At 36.8% G+C, this 15,430-nt stretch overlaps 1 protein-coding gene across 6 annotated transcripts in view; it reads left to right on the top strand.

The window, feature by feature from the left end:
• The window catches only part of Nsd1 (nuclear receptor binding SET domain protein 1), a 142,425-nt gene that overhangs the window by 32,504 nt on the left and 94,491 nt on the right, over window positions 1–15,430 (top strand). For all 6 annotated transcript variants that reach the window (XM_026398225.2, XM_026398227.2, XM_026398223.2 and 3 more), the window contains exon 3: window positions 8,339–8,474. In XM_026398225.2, coding sequence (XP_026254010.2) covers window positions 8,339–8,474 — 136 coding nt within the window. The remainder of the gene's footprint in view (window positions 1–8,338; window positions 8,475–15,430) is intronic.

The following is a 15,430-nucleotide window of genomic DNA, read 5'->3' as shown; positions in this document are numbered from 1 at the left end:
GAACAATAATATTAGAGCAGCTGTTATTTTTGAGTTATTACTATGTGTCAGGCCTTTTTTTAACAGTTGTGAAGTGTGACTCCAGAGAGCCTATGCTTTTAACTTAAACAATACTGTACCACAAAATAGTGACTTAATGCTAATAGTTAAGATCAAAGTGAAATGGAACATTTGAATGTTGCTCCTTTGGGCTGAATAAGGCTTGAGTAGAGAGGAAGAAGAGAGATGCTTCTAATTTCAGGTTTTGAGTGAAATAGATGCAAGCTAACACTATGGTACTTAACACTTTACAGCTATTGGCACTTTAAGTACTAAGGTGTTTGCGTATTAACTCATCAACACTTCCAATATCTGATTAACTCATCAGTACTTCCAATTTCACTGAGAAGTAGGTCCTACTTCATTATCATTTTATAGATGATATAAATGGATATAGAGACATTTTCAGATTTTTTGAAGATAATTTGGAGGATGATAGTGCTGATTTGTTTGGTGCATTTTATGAACTATTAGTAGGAAATTTTGCCCTGTTGGATTTCTCTGCATACATTTTGGCCTACGGAGCTAGTATGTGTTTAATTTACTTAGAAATCTTATGCAGTATTCATTTATGAAAAACTCCATTAATTCAGACACTTAAATTGTTAAAAGGGTGAATTTTATGTTATGAATTTTTTGTCAGTATAAAAATGGACCTGAAACATAAGTGTGTTCAGTGTAGGAAAATTACAAAGTCTAGACAAGCCAAAAATTTATTTGACAAACCAGGCTTGCTTGCAGCATTCTGTAATTCCAGATGGAGGCAGGAGAATCCAAAGTTCAAGTCTAGACTGGGCAACTTTTTTTTTTTTTAAGAGAGAGTGAGAGAGGAGAGAGAGAGAGAATTTTTCTAGTTCTCGGCGGACACAACATCTTTGTTGGTATGTGGTGCTGAGGATCGAACCCGGGTTGCACGCATGCCAGGCGAGCGCGCTACCGCTTGAGCCACATCCCCAGCCCCTAGACTGGGCAACTTAGTGACACCCTGTTTACAAGTAAAATTTTTAAATAAAATGCTGGCCTAGTCTATACCAGGTCCTGGATTCAATATCCAGTCAGTTCTGTACCGATTAAAAAAAGTTTTATGACAACATTCAGAGATTCAGTTATTGTTGTGAATTTTATCCTTCTAGAGTTTTCTGTGTGTAAATTCTTATGTGAAAATGTATGTCTTGGGGCTGGGGTTGTGGCTCAGTGGTAGAGCGCTCGCCTAACACGTATGAGGTTCAGGGTTCAGTCCTCAGCACCACATAAAAATAAATAAAATAAAGGTATTGTGTCCAACTACAACTAAAAAAAAATAAAAAAAAGAAAATGTATGTCTTTATACAATTTGGGTTCATAGTATATATGTATATATTTTTTTGTACCAGGGAACTCGACCACTGAGCCACATCCCTAGCCCTATTTTGTATTGTGTTTAGAGACAGGGTCTCACTGAGTTGCTTAGTGCCTCACTAAGTTGCTGAGGCTGGCTTTGAACTCGTCTCAACCTCCCAAGCAGCTGGGATTACAGGTGTGTGCCACTGCGCCAGGCTATAGTATGTTTTTTGTAAACTTTTTTGTATTTTGTGTATATGTGTGTTGTATAAAATTTGAGTATAAATTCGCACATCCTTACGTGTTGATATTATATAATTTATTTAACCAAGTCCCTCTTCAACATCTAGATCATTTCCTGGCTTTTAAAAATGAGATGAAAGTTCTGAGAGTATAGTTCAATGTTTGTGAGACTCTGGGTTCCATTCCCAGCACTGCACCTCACTCATCCCTGGCAAAAGTGGTGAGAAGTAGGCATCCTTAAAAGTATTGCTTTTTTGAACTATGCCAGTTAGGTCATTATTTCTGTTACTTCAGTCAGTGCCTTCCTCTTGGGCTCAAGAAAAGTTTGCTGGCAAACCAGCATTGTATTGACAACTCTAGAGAACAGCATTAGTGACTTCATGTGAATTGACTTTTTAAGCTTTAGTTAGTTGTTCTTCACAATGGGAATATTTGAATTTCCAATAAGTTTGGGGAGGTGGGAGTTAGTTTAAATATTGTAGAAATTTTTTTTAAATATAGATAGAATTCTTTTTATTTACTTATTCTGGTTAGTTGTAAATGACAGTAGAATGCACTTCAATTCATAGTACACAAATGGAGCACAATTTTTCTTCTGGTTTTATGCAAAATAGTCACATCATACCTGGGGTGATGATGCCTGTTTCATTTCACCATCTTTTCTACCCCCATGCCACGCCCTCCTTGCCCAATCTGAAGTTCCTCCATTCATGCCTCCCACCCCATTATGGATTAGCATCCACTTATTAGAGAAAACATTCAGCTTTAGGTTTTTTGGGATTGACTTACTTTGCTTACAATGATATTCTCCAACTCTGTCCATTTACCTGCAAATGCCATAATTTTATTCTTTTTAAATGCTGAGTAATGTTTCATTGCGTGTGTACACACACACACCACAGTTTCTTTATCCATTCCTCTGTTGAAGGACATCTAGATTGGTTCCACAGCTGTTGTGAATTGTGCTGCTGTAAACATTGATTGGGGTGTGTCACTGTAGTATGCTGTTTTTAAGTCTTTTGGGTATAGACCCAGGAGTGGGATAGCTGGGTCAAATGATGATTCCATTCCAAGTTTTCTAAGAAATCTCCATTACTGCTTTCCGGATTGTTTACACCAATTTGCAGTCCCATCAGCAATGTAAGAGTGTGTCTTTTCCCTCACAATCTCGCCAACACCTATTGATGCTTATATTCTTGATAACTGCCATTTTAACTGGCATGAGATGAAATCTTAGAGTAGTTTTGATTTGCATTTCTCTAATTACTAGAGATGTTGAACATTTTTTCATATATTTGTTGATCGATCATATATCTTTTGCTAATAAGTGTCTGTTCAGTTCCTTAGTCCATTTATTGATTGGGTTATTTTATTTTATTTTTTTTTGATAAGTTTTTTGAGTGCTTTATGTATCCTGGAGATTAGTGCTCTATCTGATGTGAGTGTGGTAAAAATTTGCTCCCATTCTGTAGGCTTTCTCTTCACCTCATTGATTGTTTCTTTTGCTGAGAAGAAGCTTTTAGTTTGAATCTGTCCCATTTATTGATTCTTGATTGTATTACTTGTGCTTTAGGAGTCATTATTAAGGAAGTTGGGGCCTAATCTGATATGATGAAATTTTGGGCCCACTTTTTCTTCTATTAGACACAGGGTCTCTGGTCTAATTCCTATGTCCTTGATCTACTTTGAGTTGATTTTTGTACATGGTGAAAAAAGGGGCTTAATTTCATTTTGCTGCATATAAATTGCTAATTTTAGGATTCTGGGGCTGGGATTTCTAATTTTAGAAAATTCTGGGGCTGGGATTGTAGCTCAGTGGTGGAGCACTGGCTTAGCATGTGTGTGAGGCACTGGGTTTGATTCTCAGCACCACATATAAATAAGTAAAATTAAGGTCCATCAACAACTAAAAATAGATTTTTTTTTTTTTTTTTTTTAAGGAAAGTCTGATTTAGCAGATCTGAAAGTGTATATTCTGGGAATTAGATTGGTACAACCGTGAAAAACATTTTTAGTAGAGTCTGGTTTGAACTGTGACTTTTGGTGTTTTGGTACTCTTATTGTGAATCAGGGGAGGGCAAATTAATTTTTGTCTTAATTTTCTTATCTGCAGAATGAAAAGATTGCCTTCCTAGCCCTATACTCAGAAACTGCTGTGAGGTCATGAGATAAAATTATTGCATGTTAAGTGTTCAACAGAATATCTGCTTTTTATTGTGCCCAAATGCAGCTTGCTAAATCACTGTACTTAGTGTAGTTATTTTACTTAGTTCAGTGTGTGATTTGGTTGAGATGAACATTTTTGATTTTAATGAAATATTGTATGTTGTTATTTTGTTTTTTTCTTTGTTTTTATGGAGAAATCTATGAGAGTTGAAGACTCTAGAATGATTTTAAAGCATTTAACACCTGCTTAATGAATGCTCGTGTTAAAAATTGCTGGAAATGGGCTGGGGATGTGGCTCAAGTGGTAGCGCACTCACCTGGCATGCGTGCGGCCCGGGTTCGATCCTTAGCACCACATACCAACAAAGATGTTGTGTCCGCCGAAAACTAAAAAATAAATATTAAAAAATTCTCTCTCTCTCTCTCTCTCTCTCTCTCTCTCTCTCTCTCTCTCTCTTAAAAAAAAAAATTGCTGGAAATGTCACAGTCACAAACCATTAGAAGTGGATTTGTTTTTATCTGTGCTTGGAAAGATTGAAATTAAACCCAACAGAGGTTTAAGAGAGTTTTGTTTTTTGTTTGTTTTGGTAGTGCTGGAGATTGAGCCCATGGTTTCACGTGTGCTAAGCAAGTGCTCTGCCACTGGTTGCATTCCCAGCTTGAGTAATATTGATTAGTGAGCTTTCTATAATGTAGGGTTACTTCAAACTTGATAGCATACTTGGGTGACTGAACTGTATTTCCTGCCCCCATGATGAATAATTATTTGGGAAAGAAACACTTTTACTGTACAGTAGTGAAATATTTGTTTTGAATGGTGAGAGTTCTACCATTAGGGTGTCTAGGAGAATAATTCTTTTTTTTTTTTTTAAATATTTATTTTTTAGTTCTTGGCGGACACAACATCTTTGTTGGTATGTGGTGCTTGAGGATCGAACCCGGGTCGCACGCATGCCAGGCGAGCGCGCTACCGCTGGAGCCACATCCCCAGCCCTAGGAGAATAATTGTTAATCTGAAGGATGCATAGTGAAGTGCAGTTAAATAGCCTTTGAGTTAATTTTTTTTTTTTTTTTTGGCAGTACTAAGGATTAAATCCAGGGGTACTATACCACTGGACTATATCCCAGCTCTTTTTATTTTGAGACAGTGTGTCACTAAGTTGCCAAGTCTGACCACAAACTTGGGATCCTCCTATTTTAGCTTTAGTTGCTTGGATTTTAGACAGGTGCCACCACATCTGACTTGTGACTAAATTTTGATGTTCTGTCTCCATCTGTTAGCCATCTTAGAAGTCAAGACATTTATTGTGAATGTATTTAATGTCTCGTTTATCTTTTTAAAGACAAGAGTTTTGTGGACAAAGGTCCTTACACTTTTTGATAGATGTTTCAGTGGATATAGTAAGGCTTCTAATTCTGCCTCTTTAGGAAATGATTCATTGTTGTTTATTTTGGTTCATTTAGATGTTATTTTATTGGACACAATATTTTTTTTAGAAAATGGTCGCATTTCTAAAGGCGATTGATACTTTGTCCTTGTAGTTTAGAGACTGGTGGAATAGATGAATAGATAATTCAGTGTAATGATGAGGTAAGAGGCATTGAGTAAGCCAGCTTGGTTGTACATGTTTTGATGCCACCAACTTGGGAGGCTGAGGCAGGAGGACTGCTAGCCAAGCAAACTTAGAAAAACTCTCTTGGGGCTGGGGATATAGTTCAGTTGGTAGAGTGCTTGCTGTGCATGCACAAGGCCTTGGTTCAATCCCTAGCACCACACACACTCTCCCCCACCCCCCTAAAAAAAGTATAGAGTATAGGGAAGAGGCACTTGATCAAAGAAATGATGAGAAGGCTTCTCTGAGGGTACCTGGGAGTAATAAAGGAATGCTAAGTGGAGAGGGTATGGAAAAATAACAACTGCAACCTGTAAGAGGGAGCTGTGGACAGTGTAGTATAAATCTTTTGTGGTAGAGAATGGTGAAATACAAGATTGAAAAGAGAAATAGTACCTAGGACTAGTCTCTATTATTTTTTTTGCAAAGCAGGCAAATAATTTTTTTCTCTATTTTTTGGGGGTTGGGTGGATGGGGGAGGTGGTACTGGGTAGGCAAGAGTTCTACCACTGAGCTACATCTTCAGCCCCCCCCCCCCCCCGTGGGTGGCAGGGCAGGGATGGTTCTCACCAAGTAGCCCAAGCTGGCCTTCAACTTTTCCTCCTTCTGCCTGAGCCTCCAGTTCACTGGGATAACTGGTATACAGCACTCTGCCTGTTTTTTCGATAATTATTATAGCTTCCAAAGTAGTTTCTAAATATAGAGCCACATAAAAAATGTAAATTTTGTATGTAACTTTGTATTACATTTTCAGTGTCATGAGTTCATCTGTACTTCCATATTGTGTAGATTTCATATCAAACCACTTCAAATATTTTTTTCATCTGTTCCTTTATCTTAAGTTAAAATACTAGGAGTTGAACTGTTATTTTCATTTCATGGTTCATGGTAGATTAAATTTCCCATTTTTTTTTTAATATTTATTTTTTAGTTATTGGCAGACACAACATCTTCGTTTGTATGTGGTGCTGAGGATCGAACCCAGGCCGCACGCATGCCAGGCGAGCGCGCTACCGCTTGAACCACATCCCCAGCCCTAAATTTCCCGTTTTTATGGCATAGCAAACTGAAGCTGAATTAAACCGATTTATTTAAGGTGGCATAATTTGTGATGAAGTCAGAAGAAAACATTCATTGCTGCTTTGTCTGGTTGTGTAATTTTGGCTACTGGCTTGACCTGATAACCACTCATAGTTTTTCTTCTCTATTGGACACATGTGTTTTATGGCTGTACTTCTAATTATATAGTTGTAGAGGGGAAGATGGAATTAATACCATGTTCTAGATTGATTATGGTGCATATATGTGTGTATATTATAATAAAGTTAGAGAGTACAGTAGTTATAGTGGGGTTTATTGTTATTGGATGATATGGTAGGGCTTAAGGCTTTGAGCTGTGGAATTGAACTGGCCAAAGTTGAATCCTGGGACTGCTACTAAATAAATGTTATAATAGGGAATATGGTAAATAGGGTAATAATATTCTTTACCTGTGAAGATGAACTGGGTGCTTGACACAATAAATATCAATAAGTTTTAGTTAACTTTAAGTCATTTAGGACTTGAATAAACAAGTCCCATATTGTTCAGTAACTGAAAATTATATTTAACCACACATCAAATTATGTCAGAAATTCATAGGGACCTAGTCAGGTAGTAGGTTTTTTGTTTTTTTTTTATTTTTTTAGTTGTATTTGGACACAGTGCCTTTATTTTATTCATTTATTTTTATGTGTTGCTGAGAATTGAACCCAATGCTTTGCACGTGGTAGGCTGAGCCACAACCCCAGCCCCCCCATAGTAGTTTTTAATATAGGCAAATAAAATATTTGTTTTCTCATTTAGTATCACCCCCCGTTTATTCTTTATTTTAAGGTTTTAAGTCAATAAGTTTTTTTTTTTTTTTAGTTGTAGCTAGACAGAATACCTTTATTTTTACGTGGAGGTTTAAGGATTGAGCTTAGTCAGTGCCTCATGTGCTAGGCAGTCCTCTACCACTGAGCTACAACCCCAGCTCCAAGTCAAGAAGTTTTGAAGTTATACTTTTCTGAACTGATAATGTTAACAAATAGACCTTTAATCCCCCCCACCCCCTGTATTCCAGGTTGAACTTAAGCATGATTTATCACTGAGCTACATCCCCAGTTCTTTTTTATTTAATTTATAAGCTTCCTGCCTCAGCCTCTTCCAGTAGCATGCCATTGCCCAGGGCTTCCTCAGAACTTTTTAAAAGAAAATGAGATGTAGTTCCTGTGGGGCATAACGGGACATTCCTATAATTCCAGTGATTTGGGATACCATGGCAGGAGGATTCAAAGTTTGGGGCCAGCCTGGCAATTTAGAGACTGCCTCATAATAAAAGGGCTGGGGGTGTAACTCAGTGGTAAAATACCTTTGGTTTCAACAGCTAGTACTGCAAATAGAAAAAAAGTAGTTCCTATCTAGTTTTCTTGTACTTCTGTAGTATACAGGCAGAACTAATCATAGTATTTCCAATGAGATTTAACTTCTATGAGTATTTAGAAGCATCCTAAAACATTCTATGAGATTTTATGTAGAGTCTTAGCTTTTATTTATTCATTTAAGGTACTGGGGATTGAACCCTGGGGCACTTAACCACTTAGTAAGACACATCCTCTGCCCTTCCGCTACTTCCCCAAGCCACTGTGCCTGGCTATTTCAGTTTTTTGTTCTAAATCAAAACAGCTTACTTGTAAGTCTGTAAATAGAGTTGTTTAGTAAACCAAATATAAATTGAGAATTTGACTGTGAAAGGGCTATATTGTGAATAAATATGGCAGAGTAAGTTAGTTTTATTTTATCATTGTTACCTGGCCCAGGCGGTTTCGTCTGAATTTTTTTAGGTGTTGCCTATTTTGAAGGTTAATAGTAAGATGATAATACTGTCTCAGAAGGTTTTGATTTTTACTGATGATCTATGTTTTCTCTATTTAAAGTGTCAACCCAAGAAAAAGTCTACACCACTGAAGTATGAAGTTGGAGATCTCATTTGGGCAAAATTCAAGAGACGCCCATGGTGGCCCTGCAGGATTTGTTCTGATCCATTGATTAACACGCACTCAAAAATGAAAGGTAATAACTTGGTAGTTGATCTATAGGGTAATATACATGATGGAATTATGAGTTGCAATTGCCTTTAGTATAACCCAGTTTTTGTTATCTTTAGCAAGACTCCACTTATTCTTTTGAGAATTTTATGAATTAATTGTTACTAATTTATTTTATCTTGTTAAAAGTTTGTTTTATTAAAAGTTTGTTTTTCAAGGCTGAACGTTCTCTCTGATATGCAGATGCTAATACAGTAAGGGGTGAGATGGGAAGAATAGAAATTCCTTGGATTAGATGAATGGAATGGGAAAAAATGGTAGAATGAATTGGATATAACTTTCCAATGTTCATATATGAATACATAACCAGAATAAATCCATATCATGTACATCCAAAAGAATGGGAAGTTATACTTTATATATGTATAATATGTGAAAATACATTCTATTCTATTTTAATTATACATGACAATGTATAAGAAGAACAAATTAAAACTAGAAAAAAATTGCTAAAGAGAAAACCTGAGTTTGTAAAGAATTTGAAAGTAAACATTTAAGTATAAAGAGATAATATTGAGATATATATACCATGTGATGGGAGTTTTGGTGACATTTTTTTCTTTTTCATTTTTTGTACCATGAACATGTACTTAACAAAGTTTGTTAAACTAATCTAATAATTATTAAACCTAAAGTGTGCCTTAAATATAGGCTTCAATAAACCGGTTTGTTTTGCTGCAAGATTTAAAAATCCTCATTCTATCTATAGATACGAGTAAAATGTTAGAGTATTTACCTACAATTTACATTGTCAAGAATAATTTTTCAGGGTTGGGGTTGTGGCTTAGGGGTAGAGTGCTCTCCTAGCACGTGCAAGGCCCTGGGTTCCATCCTTAGCCCCACATAAAAAGAAAGAAAGAAAGATAGATAGATATTGTGTCCAACTACAACTTTGAAAAATCATTCCTTTTATTTTTTAATGTTTCAATTTTGGTTTTCAATTTTGATAATTTCAAAGCCGAAACCAGTATAAATAATGTTTATAAGATGTCTTAAAGTTTAAAATCAGGGCTGGGGATGTGGCTCAAGCGGTAGCGCGCTTGCCTGGCATGCGTGCAGCCCGGGTTTGATTCTCAGCACCACATACCAACAAAGATGTTGTGTCCGCCGAGAACTAAAAAATAAATATTAAAAATTCTCTCTCTCTCCTCTCTCACTCTAAAAAAAAAAGTTTAAAATCTTGGAGTAGTTCCTTTAATTACTATACATTGTTTTTTTTACTTGGCTCCTCTACTTGAATGTGAGGTACTCTAATCTTTAAATTGCTGTAAAGATCGGGGTTGAAACTTTGATTTTTCTTTTTTTTTTTTTTTTTGGTGGGGTATACTGGGGATTTTTGGTGTACTCGGGGACACTCAAACCATGAGCCACAGCCCTATCCCAATTTTGTATTTTATTTAGAGACCGGGTCTCATTTAATTGCTTAGTGCCTCACTTTTGCTGAGGCGCGGTTTTTGTTTATTTTTTAAAAAAATTTTTGTAGTTGTAAATGCCTCTATTTTTTTTTTATTTGTTTATTTTTATGTTGTGCTAAGATTGAACCCAGTGCCTCACACGTCCTAGACAAGCACTCTGCCACTATGCTATAGCCCTAGTCCCTGAGACTGGTTTTAAACTCATGATCCTCCTGCCTTAGCCTCCTGAGCTGCTGGGATTACAAGAGTAGGTCACTGTGTCTGGCTATTGAAACTCAATCTTAAGGCCTTTTTTTTTTTCTGTTAAGATTATTTGTGATTTTATTTTATTTTTTAAATGTTTTTAAAATAATGTTATTATATTTTTCTATTCCTTTATTTATTTATTTATTTTTGTGGTGCTGAGGATCAAACCCAGTGCCTCACACATGCTAGGCAAGCATTCTACAAACCCAGCCCCGATTTTATTGTTTTTAATATATGAATTTAGGGGTTGAGGTTGTAGCTCAGTGGTAGAGCTTTTGCCTAGCATGTGTGTGGCATTGGGTTAGATTATCAGCACCACATGTAAATAAATAAAATAAAGATTCATCAACAACTAAAAATTTTTAAAAATATGAACTTAGGGGGATGGAGTTGTAGCTCGGTGGTAGAGCACTTGCCTCACAAGTGTGAGGTGGTAGGTTCGATCCTAGTACCACATAAAAACAAATAAAGGCATTGAGTCCATACACAACTAAAGAAGTTTAAAAAAATGAACTTCGGTTAATTAATTAATTTTTTATTTTGGTAACAGTGTCTTGCTATGTTGCTTATATCCTCAGTAAGTTGCTGAGGCTGGTTTTGAACATGTAATCCTCCTGCCTCAGACTCCCCAAGTCTTTGGGATTATAGGAGTGCATCACTGTGCCCACCTAAAATTCAGCTTTTGAATAGGTGTTATGTTAAAACAAAAGAAAACAAAACACAACTCATTTTCTCCTTTGCTGTGATGTACCCCATTCTTTCTTTGTATGGGTAACCAGTTACTAGTAGTCTACCTTTTCCCAGTTTGTTTTAATGTAAATTCAATTATACACTTTCTTCTCCTTCCCCTTTTTATTTTAACATAAAAGTTGCATGTTGCATGTTTATTTTGTAACTTGCTTTTCTAATTTCTTAAAGATTTTTCCATTTTAGTGCATTAGAAATTCCTCATTCTTTTTTACAGCTGGATAGTTTTCTACTTTCTGAATATGTTATACTTTGACTAATTCCCTCTTGATTATGTTCAGGTTATTTTTACAAATATAATTAAATTAAAGACTTTATATTGTTACAAAGACAATTCATATACTCATGTATACACATTATCCAAGGTAAGATTGCTGAATTTGGTTTTTAAGTTGAAAAAAATTTTTTTTGAGTGCATTGAGGATCAAAACAAAGTCTTAAAAAAAGCCCTACACATGTTAAGCTATAATACAGTCACACTCCCCACTCTTATATTTTGAATACTGAATATTGAGTTTCCCCAAAGACCGTTATAAAGTTCATTTCCCCAAAGACCGTTATAAAGTTCAGTGCTTTAAAAACTGATCTTGGGGCTGGATCAGTAGAGTGCTTGCCTGCCTAGTATGCATGAGGTTGTGGGTTAGATCTGCAAATAAACAAAATTCTTTCGCCTGTTTGGACATTTCATTTCTACTAATAGAAAATTCTTTCAGTTCTCCTTTTCTTCTAACCTCCTTGTCGTTTCTTATTTATTGTATTGTTCTTGTCTTCCCTCATTCCCAGTATACTTTATACATACTAGTTCAGTCCATGCTATTTATTTATATGGTATTGGATGAATGCTGTGCTAGGTGCTAGGATCCAGTAATTGGTGAAACACATCAATCCTGATTGCCCTCATGGGAAATTAGAGTCCATTATAAAAGGAACAAGGCACTTGATAATAATAAAATATATAATACTTAACTGAGAATTGTGTCCAAGGAATAATTTTGGTGTGTAATCAATGATACAGCAGGGGCACTTAATCTGGACTCTTGGTCTGGAAGTATTCTAAGGTAGTTTTGCTAGTAACATCTTTTTTTGTGTGTCTTTTGGTGTTAAGATTGAATCTCATACCTTGCTTATGCTAGGCAAGCACAGTAATGATATCTTTGATCTGAGACTCAAACGAGTAAGATTTAACTAGTGTATAGAGGAGGAACAGAATATAATATAATCTGTGGCCCTGAGAGATCTGCAGCCCACAAAGTAATGAACCGTGGCAATATATGAGGGTAGAAGCCCAACATGCAGTGCTTGTAGAGCTTTCAAACATTACATAATTTAAGAAGAATGGGATACCACACAGGGCTATGAGCATGGGTTGACATCTAGTCTGTGCTTTTTAAAGTTCACTCTGACTGCAATGTGGAAAATGAATTGGAAGGGATATAAATAAGAGGGACAGTTGAAAGCATTAGTCATTACAGTGATTATGGGAGGTGGGAAGTTTTGAATGGCAAAGGATTATTTAGGAGATAAAATTTATCTTTGTAATAGATTGAATAATGGGGAGTGAAGGAGCATGAAGTCTCAAGGTTTCTAGTTCTCATGTTTCTATATTTCAGGATATTTCCCAAGTTTTTAACTTCAGCATTGAATGATAGAACATCTGTAACTCTGAAGAATTGTTCCTGTTGGTTGGAGGCATGGCAAAGCTTGGTTGAGATTGCCTTCCTACAAAATATGCATTGACAAAAAGGGTGGCTTTGAGGCAGCTAACAGTTAAGGTCTATTATGGAGGAGACTGAGCATGCAAAAGAAATGAAAAAGACTCAGGCTGAGTGCCATGGTGCACACCTGTAATTCCCATACTTGGGACAGTTCGAGGCAGGAAGATTGCAAATTCAAGTCCAGCACAGGCAGTTTAGCAAGACCCTGTCTCAAAGTAAAATAAGAAGGGCTGGTGATGTTGCTAAGTCATAGAGTACCCTTGGGTTCAATCCCTAGTATCCCCATTATCCCCTCAAACATTTAAAAAAAAAAAAGTCTCACGTAGAAGAACACCAGGAGAATGTGGTATATGGTGACTAGAATCACTTTAAGAAAGAAATTGTCCCATTTATTGAACATTGCCTAGAAATAAAATGTCCATTTTTTTATAAGGAGATGGACATTGCAAACCTTTTGGTGGTTCAGTTGTGACAGAAATCGAATCGGACTAGTTTGAGAAATGTAGATAGAGGTAGAGAAGAGATGATGTTACAACTAAAGAGCTAAAGGAGATCCAGATGGAGTTTTTAAAATGGAATTCTTGGGCTGGGGCTGTAGCTCAGTGGCAGAACACTTGCCTATCATGAGTGCTGCAGTGGGTTTGATCCTTAGCATCACATATAAACAAACAAAATAAAGGCATGCTGTTCATCTACAACTACAAAAAGATAAAAACAAATAAATAAAATGCAGATCCCTGGGTCCTTCCTCAGACCTGCTGTCCAATTCTTTAAAAAAAAAAAAAAAGAATTCTTTGGGGCTGGCTATAAAACTCAGCAGTAGAGTGCAGAAGCCCTTGGGTTTATCTCTACTACTGCAAGGAAAGAAAAGAAATAGTGTCGATTATGCAGTTAGTGCTGTGCTGCTGAGAAGTGCTAACTATTCTGGAAGTAGACTGAGACTGAACACACGGGATCATACCACAAGAATTCTGAGAAGGAATACAGAAGGGATATATATGGAAGTGAGGGTTTGGCCTCAATGGGAAGAAGAGCACCCTTCTAATGTTAACATTAGGGGGTGACTGAGGGTGCTGATGATTGTAAGTCTAATATAGGATTTGAGTACTCCTATTTGGTCTGTTCTGTAAGTAAAAGAATGCGTGGGCTGGGAATGTGGCTCAAGCGGTAGCGTGCTCGCCTGGCATGTGTGCGGCCCGGGTTCGATCCTCTGTACCACATACAAAGAAAGATGTTGTGTCCTCAGAAAACTAAAAAATAAGTATTAAAAAATCCCCCCCCCTCTCTCTTTTATAAAGAATGTGGTCACACCAAGAGCAAGTGCTATTGCTGGCAGGAAGATACCATTTTGGGGGATCTATAAAAGGTTAAAATTATTTTTTAAAATTGAAAGAGCTTCCCAGAAGAGTTGACTTTAAATAGCTCCCTACTGGGGAAATAGTAAAACTTTTTTTTTAATGTTTATTTTTTAATTGTAGGTGGAGATAATACCTTTATTTTATTTTTATGTGGTGCTGAGGATTGAACCCAGTGCCTCAAGTGTGCTAGGCGAGTGCTCTACCTCTGAGCCACAATTCTAGCCCTCTTTGTTTTTTAGATTAAAGAATGAATGTATCTCTTTATGGGATGGAGGGAACTAATATTTGAATATACTTAGTGTCCTAATAACCCTACCCATGGCCAGGTGTGGTGGTACACGTACATGTCTGTAATACCAGTGGCTTGGGAGGCTGAGACAGGAGGATCACGAGTTCAGAGCCTGCTTCAGCAACTTGAGGTGCTAAGCAACTCAGTGAGACCCTGCCTGTACATAAAAATACAAAAAATAGGGCTGGGGATGTGGCTCAGTGGTTGAGTGCCCCTGAGTTCAATCCCTGGTTAAAAACAGCAACCACCACCACCACCACCACCACCACCACCCCCGAAAAACCAAACCAAAACAACATCCCTATTCATCACACTTTATTTTCCTTCACATGGAAAACTGTCATCCTTCATAACTGTGCTTATAGGAAACATTGACTTATACCACTTTTTTATTACCATTTGTTTCTGAACTCACTGAAGTCTATAGTCCTCTTTATTATCTAAGCAGAGCCATTAGTGATGTGGTAATCCAGTGGATACTCATTCTTTCTTTTTTTTCTTTTAAACTAAGTATTGTAAACTCTCTCCTCTTTCCTTTTAGTTCACTATCTATCTCCTCCTTGTCTCATGTTGTTTTTATAGTAGTCACCCCCTCATAACCTCCCTAATTAGGGGCTGAACCCACTGTCTTGAGCATGCTAGACAAGTGTTCTTTCACTGAGTAATATCCTCACCCTTTTTATTTATTTCATTTTGAGCAGGTATCTCACTAAGTTTCTAAGGCCTACCTTGTACTTGGCATTGGCAGTCCTTCTGTTTCAGCCTCCCAAATTACAGAATTACAGGCATGTATCATCATTGCAAATAGCCCTTACTTTAATCTTTATGTTGTCTTTTGCTTGATCGTTTTCTGCTTACCTTTAAAAGTTTTTTTTTTTTTTTTCCCTTCAAATGTTTGCCCTTGTTTCTGCTTAGTCTCTTATAACCAAATGCCTTAGACTGGGGGACTTAAACAGTTTATTTATTTTTTGGCGGGTAGGGCGGTTCCTGGAGCTTGACCACTGAGCCACATCTCTGGCACTATTTTGTATTCTATTTAGATACAGAGTATCATCGAATTCCTTAGTGCCTTGCTTTTGCTTAGGCTGTCTTTGAATTTGTAGTCCTCCTGCCTCAGCTTGAGCCTCTGGAATTACAGGCTGGTGTAACTG

The sequence above is a fragment of the Urocitellus parryii genome, chromosome 1, assembly GCF_045843805.1.
Source record: "Urocitellus parryii isolate mUroPar1 chromosome 1, mUroPar1.hap1, whole genome shotgun sequence".
Lineage (NCBI taxonomy): Eukaryota > Metazoa > Chordata > Mammalia > Rodentia > Sciuridae > Urocitellus > Urocitellus parryii.
This window is presented reverse-complemented; position numbering and strand designations above follow the sequence as displayed.